This window comes from Chenopodium album, chromosome 6, assembly GCF_948465745.1.
Source record: "Chenopodium album chromosome 6, dcCheAlbu1.1, whole genome shotgun sequence".
Lineage (NCBI taxonomy): Eukaryota > Viridiplantae > Streptophyta > Magnoliopsida > Caryophyllales > Amaranthaceae > Chenopodium > Chenopodium album.
The window spans coordinates 46,966,288-46,991,857 of record NC_137839.1 but is presented as its reverse complement, the minus strand read 5'-3'; the positions used below and the strand labels follow the sequence as shown (position 1 = coordinate 46,991,857).

At 34.2% G+C, this 25,570-nt stretch overlaps 1 protein-coding gene across 5 annotated transcripts in view; it reads right to left on the bottom strand.

Moving 5' to 3' along the window:
* Window positions 1-863: 863 nt before the first annotated feature.
* LOC145636054 (187-kDa microtubule-associated protein AIR9-like) overlaps window positions 864-25,570 on the bottom strand; it is a 44,422-nt gene continuing 19,715 nt past the window's right edge. For 3 of the 5 annotated variants that reach the window (XM_081687492.1, XM_081687493.1, XM_081687495.1), the window contains 21 exons: window positions 24,453-24,637; window positions 24,245-24,362; window positions 23,588-23,715; window positions 23,320-23,488; window positions 22,844-22,962; window positions 22,263-22,431; window positions 21,796-21,880; window positions 21,646-21,719; window positions 21,461-21,580; window positions 19,420-19,615; window positions 19,206-19,327; window positions 18,645-18,852; window positions 18,240-18,313; window positions 16,390-16,528; window positions 11,501-11,682; window positions 10,261-10,416; window positions 9,086-9,217; window positions 8,605-8,663; window positions 5,097-5,129; window positions 4,856-5,002; window positions 864-1,279 (listed from right to left, as the gene is read on the bottom strand). In XM_081687492.1, coding sequence (XP_081543618.1) covers window positions 1,103-1,279; window positions 4,856-5,002; window positions 5,097-5,129; window positions 8,605-8,663; window positions 9,086-9,217; window positions 10,261-10,416; window positions 11,501-11,682; window positions 16,390-16,528; window positions 18,240-18,313; window positions 18,645-18,852; window positions 19,206-19,327; window positions 19,420-19,615; window positions 21,461-21,580; window positions 21,646-21,719; window positions 21,796-21,880; window positions 22,263-22,431; window positions 22,844-22,962; window positions 23,320-23,488; window positions 23,588-23,715; window positions 24,245-24,362; window positions 24,453-24,637 — 2,792 coding nt within the window. In that variant the 3' untranslated portion in view covers window positions 864-1,102. The remainder of the gene's footprint in view (window positions 1,280-4,855; window positions 5,003-5,096; window positions 5,130-8,604; window positions 8,664-9,085; window positions 9,218-10,260; window positions 10,417-11,500; window positions 11,683-16,389; window positions 16,529-18,239; window positions 18,314-18,644; window positions 18,853-19,205; window positions 19,328-19,419; window positions 19,616-21,460; window positions 21,581-21,645; window positions 21,720-21,795; window positions 21,881-22,262; window positions 22,432-22,843; window positions 22,963-23,319; window positions 23,489-23,587; window positions 23,716-24,244; window positions 24,363-24,452; window positions 24,638-25,570) is intronic. The other 2 variants (XM_081687494.1, XM_081687497.1) reach the window with 1 other exon arrangement.

Sequence of the window (25,570 nt, the reverse complement as noted above, 5' to 3'; positions counted from 1 at the left end):
AATATTACAATTTTCAATCAAATTTATAAAAAACAAACACTCAAACTCAAAATAAACAAGTATGAATGTCAAATAAACAAGTATGAATGTCGAATTTGGTCTTACCTTTCGTTTTTATTTGTCATCTTGAACAATTTTGGACTCAAAATTTCGAATTTCTTGAAATTTTGCTTGAGGTTTGAGGAATTTAAATGGGTTTGAAGTTTTGTTTGGAAAGAGAGTGAACATTTGGTAAAAAAAAAAAATAAAAAAAAAAATAAAAAAAAAATAAAATTGAAATAATTGTAATTAATGTATGGTAAAAAAAATAATTATAGTACTATTTATCTATTTCATTATAAAAAAAAAATAATTATATTATTATACAAAAATAATATACCAAATTGTTGCACAAAAATCTAATATACATTATAAATGAACACTATATTCTTTTATGTATATGTCCATGTACATTATAAATGAACACTATGTTCTTTTATATTCTCATGTACATTAATATATATACCTGCTTGTTTATTCCGCCTTTTTGTACTTTAGAGCGGATACACCATGCGGATCGTGCATCCGCCTCCACGAATCAAGCTTTAATAAATACTTTCTAAAATAGAATGAATTTAAAGATTCATAACATGCATGAATCGCTGCATCAGTACAATTAATGTTTATTAATTCTTAATATTTCCATTTTTTAAGCTTCATGTGCATCACTTTCCCTTATTAAGTATGTGGGGCTTTTTCTGAGATTATCTCATATCATTGAAATGTTTTTATATGATCGTGCTTTGTTGGATGCTGTTGGGAAAAAGCTGATAACCTGGATCAAACTTTCCTATAGAAGAATGTATGACTAACATAAGAAGATATAAAATATACGATGATATACATATAGTATTAAAACATCATTGAATTCTCTATTCATCGTCATAAATTAATAAATTTACAGAGCCAAACTTCTAGCTACACGACCTGCCATTGTCTATGATGAATTTTAATGAAAATTTCGATACAAGTTAGAAAATAAACGGATATGAAACAAACCTTACTTCAGACTGATGAAAATGACCTTTACATTGATTCACTGTGAGAAACTGTGAACAAGTTCCTATGTTTCTATTTTCAACAAAGAATTTAGGGATGTGCTGTTGAATTTTTGAGCTAAACCTCTGAGAACAAGCACAATTACATCCCTCAAGTAGCGTGTATGCACTATAATATCTGCTTCATTATTGCTGTCAACCACAACCCTCAACCGGTGTTGATCATTGCGAAAAACCTCCACCTGATCAAACAAGTAACCTGTTATGATTAAAACTTTTCCAACCAAAACAAACTGAGAAAATCTGTAATACACCAATTGACAGATCTTGTTTTTAAGAAAAATGTATTAGTCCATCACGCTTCAGATAAAGGTCAGATTATGTTTATGCATTGGATGATTTTTGTCCTAAATCATCTTAATCTACATCAACCCACGAATAAGATTTGCAAGAACTAATACTCCCTCCGTGTTTTTTTAAGTGACACACTTTCCTTAAACGACTGTTTTTTTTTTAAGTAACACACTTCCTCTTTTAGAAATTCCTTACATTTTAATAATATATCTTCACCCCACTATCTCTTACTTTATCATTTCTCACTCCTTTTATAGTCCCCACTTCCTCTCACATTCTTTTACTTTATCATTTCTCACTCCTCCAACCAACCCCACTAACATCTTATTTTATTAAAGTCAGTTAAATCTCCTAAAACTACGTGTCGATCAAACTGTGTCACTTAAAAAAACACGGAGGAGTAACTTATTCTTTAAAATAATATAAAACTTTAAATCTCAATTTTTAAATTTAAATCACAATCTAATATTAAGTCTTGGTTCCAGTTGCAGTGTATTTGTCCTCACCATTGCTTAGATGGCTTTGTAGTAGTCAATTAGTCAGAGTTAAGCACAATACTAGGTACTAAACTATCAAAGAAGATGCAAATAAGGTACTCAACTTTCACTTGTTGCAAAATGGGCACTCAACTTTGGTAGAGTACTTGCCAGAGGGAGGGAATATTCCGATGAGTTTACCTCTATTAACAAGTTACAACCGGTTTTACTTATAAAAAAAAAATTGATTTTCGAATATCAGAGCAATTGCCTTGGTTAAAGAGAATTGATGTTTTTCTTCTCCCAACACTGCTCCATCAATAATCCAAAGAAAAAAATGAATTAAAGACAATTAATCACACAAATAATACTTGAATATGCTTCAATTAATTAATCATGAACAAATTAAAAAAAAAAAAATAAAAGAGAGAAAAAACAAACCACGCCTCTTACGAGATTGCCATAAAACACTAGTTAAAGAAACGGGTGAAAACCCATCAAAAAAATCTCTACTACTACCATTGTTTCAATTCTCTCTAAATTTGCAGCCTCTCCCATTATTTGTTGCAAATTTGAGCTAAAAAAAAACTAATTTCAGCTTTCTCTCTTTTTTTTCTTTTTTTTTATTTTTTTTTTTTTTTTTTATTTTTTTTTTTATTTTTTTTTAATGAATTAAAGTTCCTTTTTTTTATTGTTGATTGAATTTGAAGCGGTGAAATTGTAAATTTGCAAGCATCTTCTCTTATCTCAACTTAAATAGTCCGTAATTTTTACTCAAAATAAATTAAACAAGAAAATTTGTTAAAAGGGAAATAATGAAAATGTCAGAAATAATGTTATTTTGGAAATAATTCAAACAAGAAGATAATGGAGCATACTCAATACTCATCATCTTTATACTAGTATATTGTTAAGCTTATACGGCTATATTTTTAAAATCTGATTTGCAATGCTTACTCTGACAATTATTGAACTTCACAAAGTTTCATATACGGCTGGCCGTACGGTGCGGCCAGCCATATATTTTTTAAAAAAAAAAAATCTTCTCTCTCCTCTTTTCTTCTTCCATCTTTTGCAACATTTTTATTTCTCTCTCCTCTGTTCTTCTTCCATCTTCTAGTCTTCTACAACATTTTTCTTTTTCCCCCAATTTTATTACTCTCTCCTCTTTTTTCTTTAAACTTTATTAATGGTGTCATCTTCTTAACCCAAATTTCTTCAAAACTTCATTAATGGTTTACTTTTGGAAATTTATGTTCCACAACTTTTATGTTGAATTCAAGCTTATTTGCTGAAGATTTTGATTATATAACTTGTAAGTTGTTAAATTTTATTACTTAATTTTTTGTTTAATTGAAGAACGAAAAACAAATTATTTTTCGTGTATAGTGGTGGTTTCGTGGGTGGGTAGTGGTGGTTTCGTGGATGGGTGGTGGTGGTTTCGTGGTTTTGGGTTCTAGATCTGGTTTCGTTGGTGGTTTAGGTTGGTAGTGGTTCGTTGGTGGTGGTTGTTGGTGGTGGGTAAGGGGTTACTAGGTCCAGTCAGGGGTTACTAGGTCGGCGGTCAGGGGTTACTTGGGGTTACTAGGTTAGGGGTTACTTGGGGTTACTAGGTCGGCGGTCAGGGGTTACTTGGGGTTACTAGGTCAGTTAGGGGTTACTAGCTGGTCGGGGGTTACTTGGGGTTACTAGGTCAGGTAGGGGTTACTAGGTCGGGGGTTACTTGGGGTTATTAGGTCAGTCAGGGGTTACTAGGTTAGTCAGGGTTTACTTGGTCAAGGGTTACTAAGTCAATCGGGGGTTACTTTTGTCTTGGGGTTACTTTGTCATTTGCTGATTTGGTACCCTGCCGCATGGTGCGGCCAGCCGCACCAGAAACGCACTGATTGAACTTAGTATCAGACTACAAGGCAAAAAAAAAAAAAAAAATAAAAAAAATAAAAAATAAAAAAAATAAAAAATTGCTATTAAATGCTGTCTATTACCGACTACAACAAGTAAAAAAAGGTAAGAGTACAAGTTTAGTACTTTAACTGCAATAAATGAAAGTTAAGTACCCAATCTCCAACTTTTGGCAAAGTTGAGTACCCTCTCTTATACTTCACTCCAATTAGTCATGTAACTAGGTTAAAATCCCGTGCAATAATGCACGGTTGTTAAATATTTTTTACAATAATATTACAAAATATAAGGTATATAAATATATTCAAAAATATTTTATTTAGGTATATATAGAATAGGATTAAAAAATAAAAATAAAAAAAGACAAAGATAAGTGAAAAAGACGGGAAAATTTTTCACAAGATAATGACAAGTGTTATAGATGGATTGCTTTTAGTATAGGTTAATAGACAGGAGAAAGAAAATGTACATTAAAAGAAGTATGTGCTAAGGTACAACTTTGCAATTTCGGAGAACCGTAGACCTCTCTCCTGGGCTACAAATATTACAAAACAAGGCCAATACCACCAGATTACGGACTTTACAAACATTACCATCAGTTAGCAAAATTAATAACAGAGTACTCATTAAGAAACACCATATAAACTATGGCATCAATGCACCATCATATGTTTATCAAGTATCTTCAGGCTCCACGTTCAAAATTTAAAGAATTAAGTACTAATCTCGCAATAACAAAAAACTGATTTGACCGAGATAAAGTTGGCGTTTCATCTTCTAGCAAGGGCAACATTAACTAAATACTTTCTTTTTAAAAGAGAAAGACAACTCACAGCAGCTAGATAAGGTATTATGTACTGTTTTGCTCTGGTTTAAAATCTTTTAATCGTGTTAATAGTATGGCGTATAATTACGTAGTTAGTATCCTGATACATCTTAACACATGGATTTGAGATAGTGGAACAAAGCAAAGACAAAACTCATGTGCCACTATTCCAACTGACATAAACAATGAAAAAGAACATTATCAAAATACTGCAGTATAGTTAAAATGATATGATGGACAAAAAGTGACATTCTGCCAACCTGAGTATTACTTACATGGAATGGAGGAGCATAACTGCCACGCATTTCAGTAGTTGGGAAAGAGGTTTTAGAACCAGGCTTCACCACTTTGGCTCTCTTTCTGTTGATTTCAAGTATTCTCCTCTCAAGTCCCCCAGTATCCAAAATCTGGGATGTCATATGGTATTTTAAATCATCAATTCAAAAGAAAATTTTAATAATATACAAAAAAAAAAAAAAAAAAGGGAGCAGAAGTAGCAACCTTCTTGGATGATGGAGCCTTGTTGCATATTACCTGTAGTAAACAGTACAAGTCGTTAAGCTTAACCAGACCACACTGGAAAAGGTCCACATGCCTTTGAATTTTAATTATAATGAAGTGAGATTGAAGGAAAATTGAAGGAAAATATCATGCCCACTTCTAATGAAGTGAGATTTAATGTTTGAATATTGAATCATAATGAAGTGAGATTAATAGCTCTGTAACTTTTAGTCATCTTGGAGCATTAGATAACAATTATGTATCGTACTAGATTACAAAAATCAGCCCCTCTGTCATCAAAAGGGTCACACATTAGATTAGAACATCCGATATGTCCCACCCCCACCCCTCTCTCTTCCCCTCCTCTCATTCCCTTTCCTAGTGCAGTATTGAAATGGGTTGAGGCCATTGTCTTCTTACTCATGATCACAAAGTTGCAATGAAGGTGCTTAAGAAGATTATTTTCCTGAGAATTGAAATTACAGGAGCCATAATTGGTGATGGGGGTTCTCACTTTGCTCATGGTACATTCCAAAAGATGTTGAAGATGTAGTTCATCACAAGGTTGTCTTGCATATCACCAGCCAAGCCCAAATTTCCAACCAAGAGAAAAAGTTTATCATGGGTCTTTTCCTTTACTTTGATAGTTTATCAACCGGTTCTCCCAAAGACCGCAGCAAAATATAGGAAAAATTGGAGAGAAGGTAAATGCAGCTCTTTGGCCTTTGGAGACTCAAATTGGGAACTTCTTACAAGCTTGTCTATGGGAAGCTGTGTCGCTTGAGTTAAAGAATCAAACTCAATGGGTGATCAAGAAGATAAACTTTGATCTTGCTAGCACCACTGAGCAAAGGTAATTGGATTTGCATAAAATGGAAGAACCTATGTTTGTGCTAGTGTGTGTAAGGCTTGAAACAAAAAGTGGCATGATTTCCAAATCAAAAAGGAGCTCCATGTTGATGACAAAGTCTCTAGTACATTTTTGAATCAAGGTTAATTCCTAGGAAGCTCAAAGTGTAGAGGTTCGCTGAGGTGAAACTGTGAAAGAGGTCTTTCCACACGGGGTTGCTGAGTTATGGGATAAGTCAAGTTCGTTCATTAGTTAACGGATATCGTTACGAGTTGTACTATGAAGGTGTCAATATTGGCACGGTTTACACACTAATCCACATTGATACAAGAAAGACTCATCAAGTTAAGACACTGCATTAAAGACACGAAAGGGCAAGCTATTTTTATTCTCATTAAATAACTTTATTCTGGCATTTTCTCTACTTTGTCATTTTGGATGTAGATTGCAAATAATGAGAAATACCATGTTTAATTCAAGAGCCACAAGTAGGTAGTGTTGAAAGCCCATAAAGAGACGTACTTGTGGGAAATATAGGAAAAATTAGAGCCTTAAGATACCACATAAAGTTCCGAAAAAATTTTAAAGTCAATAATTTGAGCTGAAAACCCTCTTAATGTAGGTAGAAGGATATGAGTGCCTAAAGTCATTAGAGATACCATTGAGCAGGTGCTCGCTACAAGAAAAGACTAGCGGCACCCACTAAATGAGTAACTGACTTCAATTGGATATCATATCTTGCTAACACTCTCAAGTTTCACTCAATTTGCACTCAAGTACTCAAAAAAAATACAATCTCTGTCAAATTTATTGATCAAAAACCCACTCTCCCTACTAAAATATTTGCTAGAAAAAGAACCCCAATTTCCTCCTTGTTAAAGAGGTTGATACTGAATAGCACCCAATGATACTTAATTGAAGCAACACAAATATTATGGATTGAAGAGAACTTGGTTTTTCTACTTATAATCTTGGTTCTACTTATAATCTTGGTTTGAGGTTCATGATTTGGCTTTCCAAAACTTACCCGGACTTAAATCTTGAGTTTTCTTATCTTCTATAATTACTTAAATTGGAAACAATGATTATTCGGTTATTCCAACTCGACAACAGACCTCAAAAACTCACCCTCCAGCAACACAATGAGCTAATTTGTTTTAATCCGGATGCCGGCATATCTATTTGAAGTTTGCAAAATTTAGCGTGTAGTAAATATGGTTGGTGGTGGCAAGAAAGATCGGGGAGTATAATTTCATTCTAACTCGTGAAAAGAAACTCACCCTCTGGCCCTTCGTATTCTTCATCAAATCTTGGAATAAACTATTTTAGAAAAGCAAGACTTAGGAAAGATCAACAATAATGAGGATTTGATTTTATGGATGGACTTCACAAAAAATGATGACATACTCTTGTCATGGGTTATTTTTTGATATGAGCACGAACACTTGGATAAGCTGAACTTATATTTGGATATGGGCTTCATAAAAATGATCAACAAGTGTGTGGCCTCCTCAAATATTTGGATAACAAGAGCATTTTGATAACAAACCTCAAAATAACACAAGACAGAGAGCATGTCTTGTGTTCCTAATGACCACAGTAACTTAGCCAAATAATACTATTTTGGGTCTTTTGTTAAAGCCTAAAGCACAACTACTTGTGAGAATTTTAGAACCGTCTTAAACCATTCAAGCAAATGAAATTAGCAAATTATCAGTATTGTTCTGGAACTCTACGGGCCTTTGTGAATGTACTTTGATTCCTTCAAATACACATTTGGATTTGATTCAGAAATTCAACCTCAAAATGGCCTATGATTCCATATCATATTGGCCCAAAATAATAGTCCCTCCGCCCCTTTTTTATCTACCCGTATGGCCAATTTTAACAGGATAAGAAGGGGAAGGAGGAACTTCAAGTAGTAGTAGTACATGGGAAAGCTAAATTCACATTGAAAGCAAAAAAGTAGAGAGAGAAAGTAGTGGAAATACATGGGAAAATCAAATTCACATGGAAAAGCTAACTTTTGCAGAAATATATTTGCAAAATAAAGGGTAATATAGGAAGATCACCAAATAAAGACGAGAAAATGAAGATAAAAGGGTTATTTATGTTATCCTTCAATAATAAAAAAAAATGAGATGGGTACATCATTTAGATCCACCAAAAATGGCATAAGGGTAGATCAAAAAGGGACGGAGGGAGTATCTTTTTACGCGAATTGTGACAATATTGTTCATCTGTTCTCCAAACAATCAGGTTTAAAGTGTTGAAACTTTACAATTATAGATTTGGCAAACAAAACTGTTCTAACAGTAAGTAAAGTCGCCCCATGGACCAGAAAGGTACAAATTCTGTTTCTTGTGGACTTTTAAAATTCATTTGTTTACAGGACCAAAATTATTAACATGTATACACTAATTGGAAATGGAAAGGGTGAAAGCTAATAATATTGACCACCTATGCATGAGAGGACAGATAATAAACTATTGGCACAGAAAGACAGGGTGATCAAAAGACAACCCATAATTTTGAAATTCATGCATGGCCTTATTTGGAAGACAAATGATGACCACAAAGAGATCATTATAATATATTAATTGAGCTACAAATTATTTTCATATCAAAATAATTAAATTGTATTGAGCACATTAGTACCTCAAACTTCACAGAACCAAAATCAAGCTTTTTCTTCACTTCTTCAAGAACATCAGGCTCTGCAAGCAACAAGGCAAAAGGTCAGATTTTAGGAACTATTAGAATTTACAAGGGTATCTTTCAAAAAAAATAAAAATTACAAGGGTACAGTGATCTATCATGTAAGCATAAAACATTCAGAACATTCCTCGAAAAGTGACTGAAAATAACATTAAACAGCTAGAGAGGGGGAAGGGGAAGGGGCATCGATGGAATCAAATTATGCAATGATGTTGAAATGATTTGTTCCGCAATCATAATTCAAGCACAAGGAGATAATATGATCTTATGACAGCCATATGATTTGTAAGCAAACCAACTGGGTATAAAAAAAGATGATAACTGCTGTTCTGCATCAGACAAAATGATAGGGAAAGAAAACTAAACAAAAGCAAACTTCTTAAGAAATAATCTATGAATATCTATTTACAGAAGTGTTTACCAACTGCTATTGGCTCTGTTGAAGCCGAGACCGGGTGTCCCTCAACTCCATCATCTCTCACAGGGGTGTATACTGCTACAAGTCGGTACCCCACATCATCAACATTAGCTTCATACATCCTTCCCGTTTCTCCTGAAATAGTAAATATCATAACTCATAAGGTTCTCACAGTCACAATAAATGCTGTGCTTAGTGAATACCGATGAGCATAATGCATATTGGAGTTTGTTAGTGACTTAAGTATACGTTCAGTAACAATAATGCAAAATTCTGACAATTCAGATTTGAAAAAAGCCTCACTAAGTCTTTCAATGAAGATATAAAATTTAAGAAACTTCATAGCACATCACATATGGTAGTTTGCAATTGATTAGAGTACCCACTATCCATACGGCGACAATAGACAGATTCAAAAAGCTTCTCCTACACTATTTACTCGAAATGAAATTTAACACACTTCAGCCTGGTTGACATTTTTTCAGCAGCTTCTTAACCATAGACAATTGAAATGACACAAGATACTCCCCTAACCCCAGCCAAGTTCTATTCCAACAGCCAATTCCTGGGGGGCTCCCTAATAGGCTAAGAATAATGTTTGTATACTCCAGCACAGATGAGCCTAAAATGACACAACGATGCTACATCCTGCTTTAAATTCAATATGATGTTTCAAATGCCTTTATTAAATCTTAATCTAAAAGATGATCCCATACAACACATTAAATAAAACTCTTCCATTAATCTGTTCTTTAAGGACGAAAGACCACATATTCTACATAATCATCTTCTATGTATAAAATGATCTATCATATCACTATGAATGTCATTTGCCAATGATGAGGTTTTACTATGATAGTTAATACTACCTCCGTTTCTTTTTTAGTTGACACGTAGTCCTTTTTAGGAAGTTTTTTTTTAGTTGAAATGTTTCCTTTTGGGGTAAGTTTTTTACCTTGCATTTACAAGCTACCCCACTTGTTTTATCATTCTCTCTCACTCTCTCTCCTCTCCTTAATATATGTGCCTAAATCAAACGCGTCAACTAAATAGAAACGGAGGAAGTAGGTTACAATGATAGTTATTAGACAAGGTCACATGTACATGCTTAAGAAGATGATAATAGGATAACATATAATGAAGTTTATGGAGACACAGAGTAAGCCTGACGGACATACCTGGAATAGAGATGAGATCAGGACTGCCAACCATGGATCTAAGCCACTGTATTCTGCTTTTTCCCTCTTTTCCTCCACTATAAACTCCTCGAACAGCATACAAATTAGTGTGAAATCCTCTTCCCTCAATCTCCAGTTTATTAATTCTAGGTGTTCCTGAAGATAGCAAGAAATTAATTTGATAGAACAACTCCTACATAAATATTAAAGGATAACATGACTCCTGAGTAGAGCCAAGTGGAAATTGTATTGATTAAATAGCGGCAACTTTAAGCAAGTAATATGAAATGTAAGTTGCATGACTCGTCAGCTCAGAAAACAAAGAATTGTGCTCACTCAATCCTCCAATTATTGTCCTTATGGACTTGCAAACACATATTAACATTGATAGTAGGGTATATAGGTTTTTTTGTTGGATAGAGGAAAAACAAGAATTAAAATCTGAATAAGGAAATAAGAGTTGATGGAGGGTCCAACATTGCTTGATTTATGAAGAAAGAGAGAATGAGATAGCTAGTACTAGGGCCCACAACGCATGAGTTGGATGTGTTATATAAAAGGTGAATTTTCCATTTAAGGTAATAAGACAATCATATAGGGACTGACCAAAATGGTAAATGGAACAATTATTTGAGGACAATAGTGATAAAGACATTACAGCAATTAGTTATGCTTGCATTCCCTTCATGCTGTTTATCATCCATTTGAGTAGCTCAGTATCTCTCAAGTGAGAACAGTGGGAAGAAAATTTTCTTTGATGACAAAACAGTACATCAGACACAGCCTATTCCATGTAAAATGCTCAAATACGCAATGAATAAAGCAGATTTCAGATATCTAACCCAACAGAAATTGGTCATTACTAGGTAAACAAAGGGTAAAACATAAAGATATGGAATAGAATTATCAACCTCTACCATATACAATCAAACATCACATGGTCATATAAAATAAAAATAATCATCTAACTGTATGTGCATTCTAACATCAGTCATGACAGTCAATATAAGTCAACTTCTTTACTTATGTTCTAGCTTCTCTATAGAAACACTAATATTTTAGGATACTAAAAATCCATTCAGCAACTATGACATGCTCATGCGAATTAAGATGTTATTTCCCAAGTATACATCGTGAATCATTTCCCTCTTCTTTTTTCCCTTTGTATCTGTATTATGGAGTAATTCATTTTAGGATCTGAGAGAAGAACAGAAGAGAAAAAGTGGGAAAAAAGATATACCTGGCATTATAGGAGTACTTTCAGTATATACGGGCTCACTTGACCTTCCAAAGACATCAGTAACAATACACTCAGATCTCAAGCAGCGATCAATGTCTTCATAACGCAATCTGTAAGAGCAGGAACTTTCTGAAGAAAGTAACTCCCAGGATCTGACATCCTCAGAATCTGAAGAATAATACCTACAGCATAGTGCATGTCAACACCAAGGTAAACTAAAAGTTTCAGATAATAATCAATCAAAAAAAAAAAAAAGGAATATTCATCAAAGAAATGCTTTTGAAAAATGAAAACACCACTTTCTGGCTAAGTTGTTGAATTCTTTTTCCTTTACAAATGTGGCTACCAAAGTGGGCAAAGTCACTCTCATGGGGATGGAACATTAATTTTGAAGAGGCATACCACAGGTATGCTAAACTCAGACCATTAAAACAAATATGTTATAAAGGAAAAATATCATGCATTGAATGAACAAAACGAATACCCTCTTCCATAAAATTTGATGCAACATGCATGCAAAAGTGGGGACTGGTGTAGGGAAGAGGGGACTGGTGTAGGGGAGAGGGGACTGTTAACTTAAGAAAAGTCCACACTAGTTAACGTTAAGAATCTAAAATATAGTTTGTCTTCCAGCTATTTGGGAATATAGTTTTAAGAAGATTTCATTATACTTTAGATTTCATGTTACTTTATTTGCTCAAATATAAGCTCATTAAGAAATTTGGTAATTACCATGTAACTGCAAACGATGGGTATTGTAGGATTACAATGTGACCTTGGGTTATCTTTAATTGTGCATATGATGTGATTCTTTAAGACTTGTTTATAGATGTTTAACTTTATCTTGAGAATGTAAACTTATTCATTGTAAAAGTATAATCTACGTACATTGATTGAACACTACTAGCAAACTATCAGCATTACATGAAGAACATAAATATTAAAACAAAAAGTAATTCACATTTGTTTTGCCTACTTATAATATCAAAAAAATAGTCCTTTTGATATTTCGCCTACTTATAAGAATTGCTTTCTTTAGGACTTTATCAATAACCCGAATAAGGCCCAGATGAACAGCTTCATTTATCAACGCCCGGGTCTTTTGAATTTGATGAGGGAATTCACAAAACAAAGAAACTTGCTAAGGCCCGCACAGACTAGATTTGCTACAGCTTTCATCACACTTTTATCAATATATAAGCAACAAGATAATCTGAAAAAGATGTTTACATCTCAAGAATGGAGGACTAGTAAATGGGCCAAAGAACTGGGAGGCAAAAGAGCTACTGAAACTATTTTGATGCCTTCCTTTTGGAATGGAACTGTGTATGCATTGAAGTGTAGTGGTCCATTAGTTCGTGCATTAAGGTTGGTTGATGGAGAAAAAAACCCCATGGGATATATTTATGAGGCTATGGAGTATGGACCGTGTCAAAGAGGCAATTGCTTCATCTTTCAATGGAAATGAGTCTAAGTACAAAGAAGTGTTTAAAATTGATAAAAGGGGGGAGTGTCAGCTACATCGCCCTTTGCATGCTGATGGACACTTCTTCAAATTGAGCAATGTAAAGAAGTAGTAAATGGCTTGTATGAATGTATTCAAAGCTTGGTTCCTATTGTTGACAAGCAAGACAAGATCATGGAAGAGCTAACATCTTACAAACAAGCACATGGTCTCTTTGGAAATGCAATGGCAATAAAACATAGGAAGACTAAGGCTCCTTGTATAAATTTCCTCTCTATTCACTTTTACCTTTAATACTTCATCTGTTTCACTTTATCTGCAACAATTTCCATTTACGGAAGCTTCACATTATGTGAAAAAAAAAAAAAAACAAACTTTCCTATTATAGTAAATTTTTTGTGTGAATTTACAGTTATACCCTTACTAAAGTTTACTTAACTTCAATAAACAACATATTAACCTCATAATCCAAATTAATTTATCCATAATTAAAACCCTAACCTACATTCTCTCTCCTCCCTCACAACCACATCCACCACCATCACCACCAATTTTTTCTCTCTCCTCCCTCTCAACCACCACCAGCCCTATTCACTATTCTCTTTCTTCTCTTCACAACTACCGAACCACCACCACCGCCGGATCAACTCGCCCACCTACTAGCCAGTACGCCGCCGCCGCCCCTCTTTGTTGCTTTTCAAAGTCACGTCGTTTGCTCTTTTCCCCCTTTTCAAAGCTCGCCGAATTTCAAAATCTAAATTGGATGGGTTTTTTTTAACCAATACGAGGTGAGGTTTTGGATCTTGTTGGTTGTAAGGTAGGGTTTTAGATCTTTGTGGTGGTGAGGTGGGATTTCGATTTGTTTCCTTGGTGGTGGTTTGCTGGGGTTTTAAATCTAAATTAGTGGTGTTTTGTTGGGGTTTCGATTTGTTGAAGGTGGTAAGGTGGTTGTTCGATTCGTTGGGTGGGTTCGTTGGTGGACGGTTGGTTGGTGATGGTCGTGTGAGTTAGTTGGGGTTTCGATTTGTTGGAGGAGGTAAGGTGGTCGGCTCGTTGTGCGAGTTGGTTGGGTGGGTTCGTTGGGTGGTGGTGCGAGTTTGTTGGGTGGGTTTTGGATGGTGCTGCGAGTTGATTGGTGGTGGTGCGAGTTGGTTGGGTGGGGTTTGGGTGGTGGTGCGAGCTGCTTGCTTAGTGGTGGTGACTGGTAAGATGGTGGGTTACAAGGTGGGTATTGGTGGTGTTACTTTCTCTCTCATTCAATTAATCACATGACCCTTTTTTTACTAATCTTTGCTTAACAAATTTTGTCTTGGGGAATGTGAAAGGGAGTTTGTTGCATATTATGTGAAACGAAGGTAGTATAAAATTTGTTGTGCAATTATATATTATGTACTAATATACTATTTATCTTATGAATTTGAAGCTGAGTGGTGGTGTTGTTATGGCTCTTCAACTCCCACTTTACAACAATTTGCCATCAAAATCCTAAGTCTTACATGTAGCGCATTAGGGTGTGAAAGAAATTGGAGTACATTTGAACATGTAAGGAAATGTTCTCTACAAACTAATGTGAACTATTTCATAATTTTATATACACAAACTAATTGATAATACTTTTCATTTTCAGATTCACAGCAAAAAAAGAAATAGGCTCACCCAAGCTCGATTAAGTGACTTGGTGTATGTTAAGTACAATCAAGTATTAATTAAAAGATATAAGTTACGTGATAAAATTGACCCGATAGCTTTAAAAGACATCGATGACTCCAATGAGTGGCTAACTGGGAGGATAGAAGACGCCGAAGATGCATTAGTATTTGAGGATGATGATGGTCTCACATGGGAACAAGTTGCAAGTGCATCTGGAGTGTATGAACGGAGGTTTAATTTGAGGTCTAAAGGGAGTAGTTCTGGAGGAAGGGGAGGTAGCACGAGTCGAAGTTCGTCACAAAGGAAAACCATAATACTAGAAGAAGGGGAAGAAGATGAAGAGGATTGGGAAGAAAATGAAGATTGAAGAAGATGATGAAGGCTATCAATCACTTGAGGAAGATGACATGGAGGAAGACATTGCGCAAGGAGATGACTATATATGATGCCAATCTTCCATATCCTTTTGATATTAAAAGTAACTATGTTTATATATATGTAGTATCTTTGTTGCATAATATTTATTAAAAAAAAATTAAAAAAAAAAAACACATGATGTGTGTATCACCTACATGTTGTGTTCTTGGAAAATTAATATAAAATAAAAATATTTAGATACTTTGTTGAATTATTATGTGCTTTCTTGATTTATTTAGTGGGTTATGTATGCTTGTGAGTAAAAAAAAAGGCTTATCTAAGTAAAAGTGCGCCTCACTTTGACAAGGCGCGTGCCTAACGCCTGCGCCTAGGCTCCAAGACCCCTATCGCCTTAGTTCACCTTGCGCCTTTTTATACATTGGAAATAAGTTAATGTTGCCACCATTTAACAAATTTTGTCAAATGTTCCATCCAAGTAAGCCAACTTCATGTTATCCCTAGTTTTCTCTTTTTTCTACCTTTTCTTCTTTTGATTTTCACATTTAACTAAATTTTTGTTCCAACAAATATTTTAATTGGGTTAGGACAAAGTATATTGTTATAGATTTGATTCATTTCTAGTTCATATAAAAAGAATAAGTTAATATATATATCAATTATAATATACTATTCTTCCCTTAGGGATTATCTTGAATTTGGAGAACCTATCAAATAGTGTTAATTTCCAAATTAAACGTAATTTACACTAGTTAACTTCATATTGAACCAAAATATGTTCAATTTATAAGCCAAAATATCCTCAATTTATGATTATTACTAAAAATTCTATATAATATCTGACATATAAAAAATAAAATTTAAATTTAAAAAATCCCCAGCTTGCATATAAAAATTTACTAATGTTTTTACCACCTTCACTTTGTTTAGCTTAATTTGTCAGCCACTCTTTTTTTAAAAAAATCCAACAAACCAAAAAAAAGAACTCCTTATGTTTTCTCTAGTCTAGCTTGCTCTACTTTCGCTTCGCACTCTACTTAGTTTACTTTCTTAACATATTTTTCTTAATTTACTTTTCACTAATGATAACAAATGATGGTTCATGTTAGCTGACCCCACATCCTTTTGGGATAGTTGTTTCTGTTGTCAACTTGTTATTGGCTAGAGCTACTATCACGCTAGTAGACTTTGTACATAACATTTAGTTTCTAGGAATGACCAACATCAAAGCTAATAAAGTAAATTATTTATATTGATCCAGCATTGAATTAAGAAGAATTTACCAAATAGATGAATTTTGGAGAAATGCTAAAGAAATTAAATTCTCAAATACTCATCACTCATTAAGTCAAAAACACACAGAGAATATGATGCATTTGCGCAATTATCAACACCTTACCACTGATATTTGACATCTTTCTTATACTTGCTCCAAACAATTTGTTGGCTCTCGCTATTTGGAATAACTTCAACGGAAGTGAGCAATTCTCCTTCCATTGCTTTTCCAGTGAGAGCAACCATCTCAATTTTCAACAGTTCTAAAGGAAGAAAAAAGCTTTTCATCATCCAAGAGAAAAAGACAAGGTATAGAGTACAAATTTGTAATAGAAATCCATAACAATTACAAGTTATGTCAAAGTCGTGTAATTAGGTAAGACAATTTGAGAGTCCATCTCTATTATGTCTGAGAACAAGCCTACCTCATACAAAATTTGCCTAGAAGAAAAGCCACAGAAGAGCAAGCAATCTATTGCTTGTAAGTTAAAATAGAAACAGATAAAAGAAACTGAACTGCAAAGGAAAAGTACAACATAAAGACAAAAGATAAGAAAGGCTAAACAAGCAGGAACTGAAATGGATAGTTTTAATGCCATTAAGAGAACCCAAGCACTGAGCGCAGGAAAAAGATAGAGACGTGTTCAGAGATAGAAAAAACAAAGGTGCCATGCATACAATTAAAAGACAAAGTGTGATGTTGCATGATAAATGAGGGTACATGAGTCAGAAAATGCAAATCATTTCAGAAAAATTTCACGAGAACTAGGGCTGAATTTAGTAGCTATAGAAAACTTCAAGGTTTTCTCACCCAAAGCACTATTCATAAGAAATTGAGGCACTATCCACTTTTAATGGGATTAGGGATAGGGGTTAGGGTTAATTCTAAACCTAGGGCTATCAGCCTACCATATAAAAGGAGCCTTGAGCAGAAATCATCATTATATCAGGGAGTCGGAGATTAACCAAGGCATCAGGGAAATATTATTCATAAAGTAAATGAAGGGCTAGTAAAAAAAACACTATGACATCAGGATACAAGATATTATGTCCACAAAATCAAGAAAAGACGAGTGCTTAGATTTTTGACAGGAGGAAGTTTTTTTCGTCAATATCTGCCCGTTAATTTGTTACCTTTGTTCATCATTCCCAAGCCACATCAACATTTTACTTTTAACCTCCAGGGTTGAACCAGCTCAGCTCAAACAAATATAAGCGCAGCACCACGGGGAGAGAGAGAGAGAGAGAGAGAGAGAGAATCCAAAGACATTAGAGTGGTCAACTCAATCAATTAATCAAAGCCTTAATCCCATAAGTGGGGTTGGCTATATGAACCAAAAGTGATTATTCCATTTTCCGTATAGTCATCCACCAAAATCTTCCTCCTCCATCTCTTATAATCGAATACCTCATTCTCATGCAAACCCCATAAGAGTTGGTCAACTGATCAACTAAAGTTTTTTGATCAACAAAAATTTTATTAGAAAGGTGAAGACACTAAACAGAATACATTATATGAGAGCAAGTGGGTAAGAATATGGCAATAAAAATGCTGGAAATATTTTTACTTCAGCTTTTTGTCCTTGGGATGTGGGTTGTTTTCCTGTTGTCCTAAAATTATAATCCAAGACAACTGGCATAGAGCGTATTTCAAATGAGCCTAAGAATTACTGCTACTTGCTACTAACAATATCAAATTTGATATCAAATCAAGAAATAATATGAGATCGTGTTACATCTGGATGTTACGTACTTGTTTGAGTAAAGAGCAGAACTCCCAAGACTGGGACCCTGATAGCTTGACTTAAACTAGATAACTAATTCATTACACAAGCAAAGGACCGTGTGTACAGACACACACATCACCACCTGATATGCATGTGCAGACACACAAGTGAGGTCCTAATAATTTGAGACAGATCATAAAACTAATTCATAGCACATGCAAAGGACATTCCTCAGAAGCAGTCTTACCAGGAAATAAAAGGTCTGTCGGATCTGAAAGCCTGAGTTCCCCAACGACTGAATCCAAACGAACTGGTGTATATCTGTTGCAAAAAGATTTAATGTAGCAAAATTTCAAAGCATAGATTAGCTAAAATCTAAGTTACCCTGTTACATATAAAAGTCAACATTAAGAATCAACAAATATAGATAACTAAAGTAAAAAACTAAAAATAGAAATTTAAATTCCATGGAAATTATTCCAGAAATGGTTAATTTTTTATATTCATTATGTAAAAAGGTCATTCATTAATATGCAATCACGAATAGCTTCAAGAGATAAAATCAGTCAAAATAAGGGTCAAATATGCAGCCCCTTCCATCAATATGGCTTGGCTCTTACATACACTATGCAGATACATTATAATAACTTACCCAAACAACAAACGACAATTGTAATCTGATTCAGTGACTTCATATGTCAGAGAATCAGCCCCATTAATTAAAGTAATTGTGCCTTCAGCTGTTTCTCTGTACCAACTGAACAAGCTTGATCCTTCATGTCCCCCAAAATATTCACCTTCGCCAGAATAAGTGCTTAAATTTAAAGATTTCACACAAATATTTCTGACAACGGGATGAGCTGTAAAAGTCAAACAGTTCAACTTTAATATTAGTGACTACGGAACTCGCATACAGCCCAGTTCCAAGCAAACAACCAGGTGCAAAATGCTAGCATGTAACAGAACCTTGTGCTTGGGCAATTAATCACAGATGAATAAATAATCTACAGCCAAAATCTAATAAAAGAAGCACCAGATAGCTCTCATCACTACATACTCCATCCAACGCCACCAGCCCCTAAGAAAATTACTACAAGAAAAAGAACAACAGATCCTGTCCATACAATCATAAGTTAACAGTCACGTGTTTATATCCATTAGAATTGCCTACAAAGGAAACTGCATGCATATTAAAAAGTGAAGCGCTTTATACCTGGGGCAACTGGATCATCACAAATTGAAACCAATGGCTTGCCCGGTTTCCCGTCATCACGAATTGGAACCCAATATAGCACCAAATATGTCCCCACATCATCAAGAAATGGTGTGTATGTTCTGTAACATCAATTCATCATCAGAATTATTGAACTACAGCATGGAAATGGATATGTTAAACTATGTACAGACCCAAGCAATATATTACTTACAAGTCTCTACCACAAATAACAATATCATCATATGTATCAGATATGCTACTCAAATCAGATCCATGAAGCTTATTCTTTGTTCTGTACCAAATATATTCCCCAAGACCTTCATGTCCGCCAAAGTATATCGTATGTGGAAGCACCACCTCAGCCTCACAGCAACCAGGAATAGTAAGCTCCAAACCCACAGGATCAGCTGGCAAATATAAAAATAGAAACAAAAACAAAAAAATAAACATTAGTAATGTTCAACTAAGTGAATAAAATATTACCAAAAAAAAAATATTTAAAAAAAATATTTAAAAAAAAAAAAAAAAAACCCACATATCGATAGTCCACACTCATATGTCATATTCCATCCAACTATCACAAGACAACAGGTTGCCATGAAGACAAATTTCTACAGAAGACAGCTGCCCAAATCCAAGTGTCATGAAATTTATGATGATAAGAAACTAAATGGGGTCAGGCCTCAAGGAATCATACTAATAATCAAATAGGTCAGAATATAGTTTGTTTTCCTGACAAAATATTAGTCAGAAACAGGTGATGTATAAGTGTATAACCACGAAAAAAAAAAGAAAAAAAAAATGAATTCAAGAAGTCAAAGTATCCTTAGAATCAATGGGAGTTGAATTTGTTTACCCCCTACAAACAACCCAGCACGGGGATATCACTAGGTTTTTAACCTAGCGTCCTAGCCTATTTGTGTAATTTTTTATATTCCTCAAGATCAATCAACCATCCTTACACCTTCCCCTGTACATAACTAACACATTGTTACTTAACCTTGTAAATCCATTACAACAGGCATAGCTCCTACCTCCTAACCCAGAGTTAAGGGTTCAATTCTCATCACCGTTAACATTATAGTTGAAGTAATGTGGTGACTTCTTTCAAGGTAATACTCTTAAGTTTTATTCTATACGTTTCTTTGTGGGTGTTAATCCCCTCATCCACTGCCTGCAAGAAATCGTGCCAATTGTAGCCGGTAAATTTTCCAAATACACATAATCAAAGTAAAAATCAGCCTCCTCTCTATTTTCTCTCTCTTTTTTCTCCCTGGGGTTCTTCAAAATAAGTGTTTCATAGGCCGGAAATAGCCAAATTGCTCGACCCTTTTCCATTATTTAATTTATGTTTTTGTTATTAAATACAATAAATCTACATTCTTTGAGTGTAGCAAGTACCCTTATAGTGGGCTTCAATGCCGTAAGTGCCCCTATGGTGGTTTTTTTCAACTTTTGTTTTTGAGGTAAGGATTTGTGCAGGATCAAATAAGAGGTTAATTGTTCTATTACAATCTGACGAAAATTTTCTTCACGGCTACAGCAAATCAATACACCCCTTCGTCGAAAAAGTTTGTATATCACAACGATATGAAAGAGGGTATAAAAATTTACGATTTGCAACAACGATCGTAGCTATTCTAAAAGGATGTTTTTATTAGATTCAATTATCATGTATTTATTAGACATAAATCTCTTTGTAATGGCGTATGACTTTTTATTTATGAATCAACTTTTAGTACCAAAAAAAAAAAAAAAAAGGAAATCAGGGTACACAGGCTAAATATTACTTCTACTTCCTTCGTTTCTTTTTAGTTGACACATTTCTTTAGTCACTTTTTTCAATGCACAAATGCCTTTAATTACCAATAAGCAAAAATTATAAAAAGTTGATATTTTGAAAGTATATATCGTGACGAAGCTAACAAGATCACACCTGACTACATTTTTCATTACGTATAAATCATAAAATACGGTCAAAGGTAAGTGTGTGAATAGTGCTAAAGTCAAAACTTGTCAACTAAAAAAAACTGAGGCAGTAATTTTTAAAAATTAAAGAAAAAGTGGGGTAACTTTCAGCCAAGCAGTCAATTTAAAGAGCAAATCTGCAAGCATACTGATAGAATTTTATTAAATCTAATCAATCTAATAAGAACAAAGCAGCTTAGTGCAAAAATTGTTAGCACAGACTAGCAAGAATAGTCAACGTACATCGAAAACATGCACAATTTCTGTGTGTTCAAACCACCTACCAGGAATGATAACATCAGATATAATACTCTGGGAAATTCCTCTTATTCCATCACCCCGAACAGGCGTAAATATAATTTCAATGCAGCTCCCAACATCATCAAGGGTTAGATCCAGATAATCTGCTAATATGACATATTTAGATAACCATTCATTTCATTATATAGCATGAAAATTCTCTCCTCACCATTAGCACATAGTTTCTCCTTGTGACCATTGTTTTGAATTCTAAACCATTCAGTACAACAGTTGCCTTTTACCCTGGAACGGATCAGAAAGATGATTAGAAGTACAATTGAAGAAAAAAGGAAGTTTAAATTTTGAGTTACATTCTCACCCTCCATGATATGAAGCAATGAATGCCAATCGTTCCCCTTCCATCATAGAACCTGAGAACTTCAGTTCCTCACAGGATGGAAGGCCTACATAATGTCATATAATCAGAGAAAGAGTAATTTTCAAAATGATCAACCAAATTTAATATGCGGAATAATCTCTTTTTTTATTCTTAAAACAGGCCACCTGATTTACACAAAAAACTACAAGTCAATTGCTCAATTGCGCTCGTTTGTTTTCTAAACAATGAGTTGAATTGAAGAAAAAATCATAATACCATAAGTTTGTTTAATAGTGGCCACTAAAACGAATGTTACTCAACATTTTCAGCACAAGGTAGTATAAATGCCTATTACTATGTTGCATAGAGCAGATAAATCTGGTACAGGTAAGAACTAAATAGTTCAATTTTTTTCTATAACAGAAACGTGAAACCATAAACATTATCAAAGACTACTAGATATTTACCAGGTACTATGGGACCAAATTGCTCAGAGATTACTTCTGGACCACGTGCCCAGTCACTTCTAACAGGTCCACAGGATACTGATATTAAACATCCAACATCTTCAACCGAAAGTGTGTATGATGCTGTCATAGCATCATTGATTTCAATTTGTTGCCCACTTGAATCAGTCTGTAATTACAAATAAAATATGCTAAGAACACAGTAATTGCATCTAATAAAATTCGAAAATAAAAATAGATCATTCTCACTTCATTCTATTTTTATTCGAAAATATTCTTTGGAAAGTTGCAAAATGTATGCTACATTGTTTTTTTTGGCTAACTGCTCTCTATGTTCCTCTCCTAATCATGTGGGTCTCTCTTCTTATATCTCTCCTCGCCTTGAAAATATGCATCCCCCACCACCACATTGCAATTAAAATAAAAGAGAGTAAGAATAAATTTAAGCTCACAACCACAACATGACGAATAGTAAAAATAATCTGAACAGAGATTGATTCAAAATGCACATTGAAAAATAAAGTCTAGGACTTGAGTGAGAGCGAATATCAGTCACATGCAACATAAACTGGATGCAGTACCCGAAACCAGCGAAAAACTGATTCTCCCTCTTCACCTCCCCAATATAATTTCTCAGCAACCAATGTTGATCCTTCAATAGATTTGCCAGCTATTTGCAAAGATATCAACCTTGGGCTTCCTGTCAAACAAAATTTCAAGAATCCAACACTGTTAATTATAAATTTATTAAAGTCTTCAGTTTACATAGGAATAAAATATCATGATCAACCAGCTATATTTTTGAGAATGTGTTATTTACTGCACATGAGTCCCAATAGTCTTTAACGTGGGCAACCAGATACAAGTTTCCTTTTCATTGAATAAGGAAGCAGGCACTAATGATTGCAATTGACATACACCTATATCTAATTCCAAATTGATTACGAGACGAATTCAAACATGATCTCAAATGATATAGGATGAAAACAAATAAGACCCTTCCAAAAAAATGTTGTAGAAATAAATACAATGAAGAAGGTAAATTAGATGTATTTACCAGCACGAACACGCTCATGTCCCATGCAAATGGTTTCTTTGCCAATCATACCATCATCTCGAACAGGTATGCATTTGAAGGCTATAAATTTACCAATCGCTTCCTTGGGTATTCGAAACTGAAGATGCCCCAAAACCTCATTGATTAAAGTGCCTGTTTCAGTTTCATCCTATGAATAGAGAAAATATTAGCTATGACATGTTAACTTTTAGGGGAGGTCAGATGAAAGAAGAGAACCTGTAGTAACACCCTAAGTGGTAACTAATACCTCATGAAGATACCAGTTGTATATACTTCTGCCTTCGTGACCACCTATATAACCATAGGAGGCTGTCAACATTTCACCTTCTGCATAATCACCAGTGACTGACAAGAAATTCAAACTTGGAGGAAGAGCTGCAAGATGTTGTAAAGATATTAGTTATAGAGAAGAGTTTGATCTTGGCTTAGAAGGAATGCTAGCTATATGCTTAATTGTAATCGGCTAAACAAAAATTAATAAATAAACATAAACATAAAAATATACAGTATAGAAATAAAAATAAATAATTAAAAAATAAAATTAAAAAAACAAAATACAGGAATACATCCCTCTAACATTTTTTTTATAAATGAATGAATGAATGATGATCAAAGTTTCATTACATTATTGAAATACAAATGTGAGAAGAGTTGCAACAGTAGAGTCAAATTTAATAACTTGGACACAACATTCGGTTCCGGCCTTCCGCAATGTAGCTTACAATTTTGTGACAATCATTCTCTTATAAACTACGGTTTGGAACCCCACCGGCCCACCCCCTCTCAAAAAAAAAAATTAAAAAAAAAAAAATAAATAAGAGAGACGGAAAGAGAGAGAGAGAGAGAGAGAGAGAGAGAGAATAATATATGCGAATTTTATATAAGCTTATAAAGTTACACGTACTCTCAACAGTCATCTCAGATATAACATAAGCTGGTTCACCAGCTTCATCATCAGGGGTCATTGGAGTAAATTTTGCAACAATATAGTAGCCAACAGCTCCTAATGGTATGCGAAAGGCCTGCATAAGTGTAATAGTGGCAATAGACATAAGCACAAAATTGGAAAAGATTCTTATATATGTAACCCATAATATGATTAAGAATCCCACCTTTGCAATCTTGGACATGCTTAAAGCTTCTAGGCCATCCTCCCCAGATAAAGTAAAAGAGCTTGTTTTAAACCATTGTACTCTGCTGGCCCCTTCTGTTCCTCCAGTAACAGCACCACTTACGGTAATCTTACTTCCCTCTCTAAGTTCACCAACAATTCTTGTATTCGTTACCTTTGGAGGTGCTGCAGTTTGTAATACAACATGAGGATGTATGCTTTCCACATAAATTTACAATTTACAAAATTCTAGTTCATCCATCTAATAAGAAATAAATATAAACATTCAAGCAGCTCTCAGGCATCATTCTCAATATTTTTTATTACGGCTACCATAGAATGTCTATATCAGTAGCACTGAGTGGCTGTCGTGTGACTCGTGTCATCAGTAATCAAAGAAGAAAGTCAAACTAAAAGTAAAAATAAATAAAATATGAACCTTTTTAAACTCTTAACTCTCAGAACTACCCAAGCATATTGGGAAAACTAAATACAAATTAACATATTCCTCCAAGCTAGATAATAATTCAAGGTTCAATCGCTATAATTAATAGTGCAGTTACATATAGAGCCTCACTAAGCAAGTATATTCTGCTGGTTTTTAGCTGAGAAATTTCATCAACTAAGAAAAAGGATGTGGAAAGCATGTACACTGGAATTCGAGGAGAACTAAACCATAAAGCATTGTCTAATACTTTTAGAAGTAACAAATATCATTTTGTCCACCTCCTTTTTAATCCCTAGTTGAAATTGTCACATGATAAACCATCTTCTAATGATGATAAATATACGTTGTATTAAAATTCTAAATTCCCAAAAACATATTCATCTCACACATTTTCCAAAAATAAGAAAATGCTTCAATAAATATCTTACAATCAAATAAATTACAACATATCAAAGGGAACTTAGTATACCAGACACAATTTCAGAGATGATCAACATGCTGTTAATTAACTCTCTAAATCATGCCCCATGGAATATATCCAACGTATGAACAACAGTCAACATAAATTAGATAACAATGCATTGCTGGCCCACAAAATATGTTGGAAAAGTAATACATCAATATAGCACAAAGACAAAGAAATGGCTTCATGAATCATGAGCCTCCTTCAA